The sequence below is a fragment of the Rutidosis leptorrhynchoides genome, chromosome 7 (assembly GCF_046630445.1).
Source record: "Rutidosis leptorrhynchoides isolate AG116_Rl617_1_P2 chromosome 7, CSIRO_AGI_Rlap_v1, whole genome shotgun sequence".
Lineage (NCBI taxonomy): Eukaryota > Viridiplantae > Streptophyta > Magnoliopsida > Asterales > Asteraceae > Rutidosis > Rutidosis leptorrhynchoides.
This window is the reverse complement of record NC_092339.1, coordinates 102,490,516-102,498,808: the sequence shown is the minus strand read 5'-3', so window position 1 is coordinate 102,498,808 and position 8,293 is coordinate 102,490,516. Positions and strand designations below refer to the sequence as shown.

The window sequence follows — 8,293 nt, the reverse complement described above, 5'->3', positions numbered from 1 at the left end:
AACGGGACGTATGTGGTATAACCGATTAGATGACTACTTGATAAAAAAAAGGGTATAAATATAAACTTATTTTGCACGTATGTTTTATAAAAACAATGTTCGGATATGAGATCGTAGTTGTTTATGTCAATGTTCTTAACATCATATGAACAAATAAAGAGATCTATGAAATCATTCAACTTCTAAAGAATTATTTTGAAATGAAAGATCTTGAAAAAACCAAGTATTACCTTGGATTGCAAATTGAGCATATGCCTAATGATTTACTTGTATATCAAACAACTTATACCGAAAAGATTTTAAAACATTTTTTTTAAAGATAAACTCATTGTTGTTAGATCACTCAATATTGACACTGATCTATTTCATCCCTGCGAAGATCATGAAAATCTTAACAGAACGGAAGTTCCATATTTTAGTGCAATTGAGGTTCTTATGTATCTTATAGATTGTACAAGACCTGACATTTCTCTTGCAGTTAATTTGTTGGCAAGATTCAGCTCAAATGACAATGGAGCGGGATCAAACACATATTTTGATACCCTTGAGAAACTGCTGATTTAAAATTATTTTATTCTAACGTTTCAAAACAAGATTTGGTTGATTATGTATATACAGGTCATTCATCAAATCCTCATAAAGATAAATCTCAAACTCGATATGTATTCCTAAATGGAGGTACCACAAAATCATGGCGTTCTTAAAACAAACACTTGTTGCAACATCATCAAATCATGACGAAGTGATTGCATTATATGAAACTACTCGAAAATGTGTTTGGTTGAGATCAATGACACAAATCATTATTGATTCTTGTGGACTAGAACGCTATAAAAGACTAACAACTATCTTCACCAACAACTATATATGAAGATAATGCAGCTTGCATAATACAAATGAAAGAAGAGTATCAAAAGTGACTGAACAAAATATAAATACTGACGAGGCGCCAAAGCCATAGACGGTCTTAACGGTCATAAGTTTGATGGGAAAGAATGGTATATTGGTAAGGCTCAGAAAAGACTACAAGGGAATAGGAATTGAAACAAGGGTTTGAGCAAATCATGAAGGAGACTGTAGACAAATCACAGGGGCTAAACTTGTACATAAAAGATTTAGATGATACAGTTTCAAATGAAAACCTCAGATTCTTCTCATATACTCAAGATCTCGTAAAAGACAACCAGATTAAAATGAGATACGTTCAATCAACAACTCTGCTGATCTTTATACCAAAGCACTGCCAACTGCTATTTTCAGAACACACGTTCATAATATTGACATGAGGCATGTTCAGAAGATGTAACAACTCAGGCGTTGCCTACTTGAGGGGGAGTCAACTCTATGCTGCACTCTTTTTCCCTTAGCTAAAGTTTTATCCCAATGGGTTTTCTTTAGCAAGGTTTTTAACGAGGCAGTACTAGTTATTCTCTAATAAAATTGTCATCCAAGGGGGAGTGTTATAAAATATCTAGATTGTGTTATAAAATATCTAGATTGGATGTTAATTTTATTATTATTATATTTCTTGCATAGTAATATTTTATACTATAAATAGACATGTATGGTAACCATTTAAGGTGTACCATTTCTCTTGAAATATCAATATCAATATTTCTTCTCTCTTTTTCTCTTCTTGTTCTTATAACCGGTAGTTATAAGCCTACTGAATTATAACAGCGTTTACAAAAATAAAAAATTAGCCTTTATTGTTAGCTTCTCACATACGCCTAAAAATTCCCGCGGCAATTTTGACTGTCGTTAGGGTTTTATCAGAATCAATTTTAATTCTCAAACCACAAATATTTTCGAACCATTTTACTCTCCCCATTTCGAAATTGAAAATTAAGTAAATACTGTTTGCTATTGTTTGATTGTAGCAATGGGGAAGAGGGCGATTGTTGTATTATCATCATCATCAGATGATGATGAGGGTTTTTCTAAGTCTAGCTTGAGTAATTTTAAGAACAGGAACCCGAACCCGAACCCGAAATCAAAAGCGGTTTCAGTTCCTCGAATTAACCCTAAGAAAGGATCAAAGAAGGCTCGGAGTTCAGGCTCTCGCTCTCATCCTGGAAAAAATGCTAATCCTTTTGAGGAGGTAATGACGGTTTATTTCATTTTTTGCTGTCTCAATGCTTACATAGGTTTGTATATTCATTTTGAATATGATGATATTGTTTTATTTTTATATATATAAAAAGTGAAATTATCGAACGAACAATGATAGCCTTGTGATTTTCATACTGGATTACAACAGCTTCAGCCCTAATTATTAGATATGAAAAATGGGGATAATATATATTAGGGAGGCCTAAAAAGAATAGGCATAACATTACACATATACATGACTAAATTTGAAGTTGTTTGCTGCAGATGAAATTGTTTTGTGAGGATTTCGGTGAAGGGTTTAGTGGCTTCAAGGTACCTGCTGGTATGCTATTCTTTTTATCATGTTATTTCTAATATGAATGTGCTCGCTGCATATGCAAAAGCGTTAATGTTGTTGTACCTTCTAAGTTAGTTGTATAGATTATGAGTTTCTAGAGCCTGTTGTTAGAACGAAACAAGCAATATGGTCTATGATCCGGTACTTGTTTACAATAAAGTCATTTGGGAATATAAACTAATAGACTGTTAAGATACAGTGCATTATCTTTTATTTAGCAAAGTGAATCTACATACTACAGTAAGAAGATTGTTGTCAAAAATTGAAAATATCTTCTTTATAATGCTCGTTGTTGCTACACATATACGACTTGCGAAAATGTATGATCAGTGTTAAGTTGGTCAAGCTGTACACGAGATATTGAATTTTTTTGCCGATCTATATTAGTGTTAACATTTACAAAATCAACATCATGTGAATGATTTTGACCCGGACATCTTTTGGGTGAAGGGTCTACATCTTGTAAATTTTGATCAGTAGGCTTGTGTTTAAGGTCTCAGATCAAAGATGAATAGATGATGATAACTGTTGTATGTCTATTTTGATTTATAGACAGATGCATCAATTAGTTTTTTTACACTAAGTTACCTGATTCTACTTTGATACAAAATTACTGCATATTTTATCTTTTCTGCACCAGTATATATAAAAAATCAACAGATTATCTGTCTTACCTTTTTTTTTTTTTTTTTTTTATCTTGCCGCATTATTATATTAGACAACCGTTTTTATTTATGGTTCATTGTTAAACCTTTTTACTGTCTTTGTGAAACTGACATGATTTTATATTGTGGTTTAGGCTATAGAAGGGACAACAAAGAATTATGGTTGGAAAAATATAAACCTTGTTCATTGATGGACCTATGTGTTCATAAAAAAAAGGTAGGTAGTTTATACAAATTCTGCATTGAAAATGTTGAGGTTTTTCATTTATATCCTTGATTATTCAGGTTGACGAGGTGAGAGGTTGGTTTGAAGAAAGAATAAAAGGTGGAAAGGTATGTTATCTTTATATTTTTGGCTAAGTAGCTACTCACTTTTGTTATTATCTTATAGTTTAGGCATTCATTATATGTTTTTTTTTTTTAATAATTGCTAAATCTGAAACAGAAAAACTAAGGTAGCTTTATTGTTATCTTATTGTTGATGCATACTTCTTTACCTTTTTGAGGGTTGCATATCCATTCATCAAGTTAGTATTAACAGCTCAAGAAAGTGTCGTAATGTATAATTACTGGTTGAGAACTCCACAATTTTGGATTTTTTGTATAATTTTTTTTTAATGGGTTGGACTTTAGGCATTTGTCGGAAGTGACATCATTCTACGGAACATATTGTGTGTTTTATGCCGATTAGAATAGTTTTGCTCAAGGTTATATAGTTGACATGTTAAAATATATGACCTGGTACCAAAGTTACCTAACCCCTCCAAGACCAATATGTGATTGAAGAGCATACACATTAGTTGACTGGTTTAGAGCCTCGGGAAGTCTTTCTTGTTCCGACCAATAACTGTTTATAGTACGTAGATGCTATGATGACATGCTTCAAGAACTAAGTCAATTAACTGATCATAACTTCAAATGCAAGGATAAATATGTTGCTTTCGAGCTTAAAATTCATGATACAATGTAGCCTAGTTCACAAGTTAGATATTCCTTCACGGGCTTCTAATTTTCAATATGCGCTGGGGAACCTCAACATTTCCGGAATTTAATGCAGGATGAAAATTGCAGTCATGTTCTTCTCATTACTGGACAACCAGGAGTTGGAAAATCTGTATGTTTTCAGCAGTTATTTTCTACAGTTCTATAATCGTTATGTGTTTTAAAGTAAAGATGAGCATGTTGTTTATCCAAAGTGTTTATAAATTCCAGACTATGGATTAGTAGTACCTCATGACCAAGGTTGAAAAAGTCGCGAGACGGAGGCGAGTCGGTCGGGACTTTGAAACGACTGGTCTGTTGAGTCGGATGTTGACTAACGTTGGCTTTTAGTTATATGTGTGTGTGTGTGTGTGTATATATAACAAAAAATATATCAAACATAAATGTTACAAACGTAGATATTTCATCTGAGTATAAGAAATATCAAAATTTTGACCGAACTCTGACCATCCTTGACTTTGACTGAATTTGATCGTTTTTGACCCGACTTTTTAGTGTTGACCGACTTATAGACTTTTTTGGACGAAATGGGACTGGGTAGTCGTCACTAAACCGACTAGTCGGCCGAGAGGCCGCCGTTTACAACACTTTTCATAACTACACCAGTCTTACAATTTCAGACTTGTTTCTGAGTCAGTATTTTATTTCCCATTGCTTAAAATAATCATATTCAAATTATAGGCAACAGTTCATGCAGTTGCCTCTCATCTCGGGGCCACTGTATATGAATGGAACGCACCTACTCCCACAATTTGGCAAGAACATTTACATACTACGAATGCAGGTAGTTTCTCTTTCTAAATACGTATTTCATTCATCTTTATATCGACTCCCGTTCCTACTGTGTTTTATATTAGTCCCAAATGTAACATGTTTTGCTATATGTTTTCTAGGCATGCGCTACATCTCAAAATTGGATGAGTTTGAGAATTTTGTTGAGAAGATAAGGAAGTACGGAATGATTTCTCCCTCATTAACTGGGGAACCACAAAAACCAGTTATCATTTTAATTGATGATCTTCCAGTTATAAATGGAAAAGTTTCTTACGCGAGACTTAAACGCAGCTTACATCTTCTTGTACAATCTGTTCGTATTCCAACTGTCATATTGGTTACAGACTACAGCACAACAGATACCGCAGATTACATGTCTCGATGTTGGGAAGAACTTCAAACGTTTCTTCAAAGTTCAGGGGCCTGTAAGGTTACATTTATAACTATACATAAGTTCTTTTTTGTCTATTTTCTTCTACAACCAGGTCATTTAATTTCAAGGTGTCAGTTTCAACTCAGTTTAGTATGATTGGGCTGATTTGGGTTTAAATTTTTCTTTAACGGGTCAAACGGGGTTTTTTTTCTATAGTTACAAGTTATATCATAATAATGCAATCCACCCATCAAGATTACCCCGTTTTGACACCTACATCAAGATTACTCTTTTTTTGACCCGTTACCCAATCCACCCATTTGGGCATCTCATAAATGTACAATCTTTATTGCGTAGGTGGCTTTTAATCCAATCACGACGAACTCTATCTCAAAGACACTTTCTAAAATTTGCAAAGGTGAAAAGCTTAACATAACAGCTGACCAAATCGATGTTGTTGCTAAAGCAAGTGGAGGTGATATCAGACATGCAATCACATCTTTGCAGTACTTGTGTTTAAAATCGGATCCAAAAAGAAACGGGTCCCACAAGACTGATCATTTGGATGATGAGTATTCTCTACCGTTTGGCAGGGATGAAACTCTCTCCTTGTTTCATGCCCTCGGAAAGTTTTTGCACAATAAACGAGACACGGAAAATTCTACTATATCTGGTGTGTAGCTCCGTATTTTTATACTTAGTAGAACCAATTTTTTTATACCTATTATTGGGAATTGGGATGATTAATTTGTAGGGGCAATCCCTGATATTTTTTTTTGTAGTTTTTTCAAGGTTGCAAAATCGCTACTCGGGAGTACTCGTTTGGGACATTTTAGGGAGTTCTTGGCAACTCGAGGAGTACTCGGATGTTGACTGAGTTTGACTTTGACTGATTTTGGCTGAGTTTTGACCAATATTGTCTGATTTTCAAGTAATCTCGAGTTTTGACCGATTTTTCGAATGATCCTAGAGTTTTGGCCATTTTCCGAGTACTCCCGAGATTTGAAGAGAGTTTTGACCAATTCCCGAATGTTGACCGATTTTCCGAGTCATCCCGAATTTTGGCTGAGTTTGACTGAGTTTGCCCAAGTTTGACTGAGTTTGACCGGCTGCAACACCGAGTTTTTTACATTTGAAATATTAACTTTTGAACTGGTGGGGCCATTGCTTAAGCTCTCATATTTTGTTGTTATAGGTATGAGTTCTTTTATGTTAAGAGAGGATTTTACAAGATTACCTATGAAAATGGACGCACCCGAGAAGGTTCTTAGTCAAGCACATGGGCAAGCAAGGCCTATTACTGATTTTTTACAAGAAAATGGTATGCTTTTTAGCTTTTAGATATTACTGAATTATTTTAAGTTAAATATAATCGTGACATGTTTATTCACTGATTGTTGATTTGATTCAGTTCTCGATTTTCTACATGAGGAAGCGATGGATGAAACATGGGCCGTGGCTTCTTATTTAAGTGATGCGGACACACTTCTTGCTTCACTCGTTGGAGGGCAGTCTCGAAACTATGAAATCGAGAACATTATTCAGTCGACTGCGGCGTCGGTTGCAGTACGTGGGGTGATGTTTGGAAATCGTCAACCTTTATCTTCAAGGTACCACATAATATCAACCTTTACGATTGTTATAATTCACTGGAAAATCATTCTTAAATGTCTTTGAATCCCGAAGTTCAATAACTGTTGTTTGTTCAATTAATATTGTGACAGGTGGCATGCCATTCGTCGCCCAACGTTGTGGCAAGTTGAGCAATCTCTATGGCGCAACAAGGTTTTGGCGTATTTTAAATGTTATTATATGTTTATCCGTTTTTTGAAAAGTTTGTTTAGAGGTGGCAATATGGGCTGTTGGGTGGGTTCTGGGTAACTGATTAGCCTCCCTTTATAGATGGGTAATTTTTGGTACAGTTCGAAATGGGTGGGTGACTTGAACCTCTTACAAATAGTGTGCGAAATATGGTTACAGAGTTATAAGATGTTAGTTTAATCAAAGTATATGAATGAAATAATTGAGAAGGTTTTATGCATGAAAAGAACACTTTGGGTGATATTCGACCAAGGTGAGATGTTTTAGTTTTAAGCTATTTTCTTTTATTTTACCTGTTAGACCACGGAGAGAGAAAACATAATCTGCATCAACCCATTCATAGTGAAATGGGTCAAAGTTGCCACCTCTTATCTTGCCATTTGGCCTTAACCGTTTTTATCAGTTATCTAATATCCCCTTAGAAAGAAAAAATGAATCAAACAAGTTGGTATTCTAAATCTGGAACCTTAACTATATAAGAATGATATGATTCAACGTTCATTAGAATGGAAAATAACTTGTTTCGGTCTTGCACATTCTTACATACTATGAGCATTGTGCTAGTAGAAATGTAGTTTATACTTGATACAATAAAACGTATTATTTGTTTTGCAGAAAGAGATGTTCGGAGAAAGATCAGTTGCATATAGTGGTGCAAACCTATTTAATCTTTCAATCATTGCAACCGAATGGAAACCTGTTTATAAATGGCTAGGGTCCAGAGCACACCAAGGATCAACTGTTGACGACATGGTTGATGATGAAGATTACCAAGACAACGAGGTTTGTGACGATGATGATGAAATAGAAGATTGGTAGATTTAATATAATCGAAAAATTGGTAGAATATACATAATAATTTGGGGGATAGCATTAGCATGCTTGGTTTAGTTTCTGTAAATGGTGTAAATTAATGTTAGAGAGATTTTAAAACTCTGTATCTGGTGCTTTCTGGAATTAAATTTTCGTGTTACTTCTTGTATAAAGCACTTAGCGTAGCGTTTTTTATATAACATGTAGTAATACTTAGCCATTGTTATTGAAACTGTTTTGTTGCTTCATGTTCACATCTTTTGTTGTATGGCAATTGCCATTGTTGTAAAATTCGATTGACGTGTCGGTTTGGGATTAACTCGTCTCTCTAAAGTCCTGACCGACTCGTTCCCGACACGCGACTTTTACAACTTTGGCACTTGCATTTGAAGACAG

At 34.6% G+C, this 8,293-nt stretch overlaps 1 protein-coding gene across 1 annotated transcript; it reads left to right on the top strand.

Annotated features, from left to right (window-relative positions):
• Positions 1 to 1,882: 1,882 nt before the first annotated feature.
• LOC139858292 (cell cycle checkpoint protein RAD17-like) lies at positions 1,883 to 8,075 on the top strand. The gene is made up of 12 exons (XM_071847150.1): positions 1,883 to 2,101; positions 2,377 to 2,434; positions 3,249 to 3,331; positions 3,400 to 3,447; positions 4,172 to 4,228; positions 4,798 to 4,900; positions 5,010 to 5,320; positions 5,621 to 5,936; positions 6,459 to 6,584; positions 6,675 to 6,873; positions 6,988 to 7,048; positions 7,700 to 8,075. Exons 1-12 carry the CDS (start codon positions 1,883 to 1,885, stop codon positions 7,901 to 7,903), a joined length of 1,785 nt encoding a protein of 594 aa, XP_071703251.1. The 3' UTR covers positions 7,904 to 8,075.
• The last annotated feature ends 218 nt before the right edge of the window (positions 8,076 to 8,293 follow it).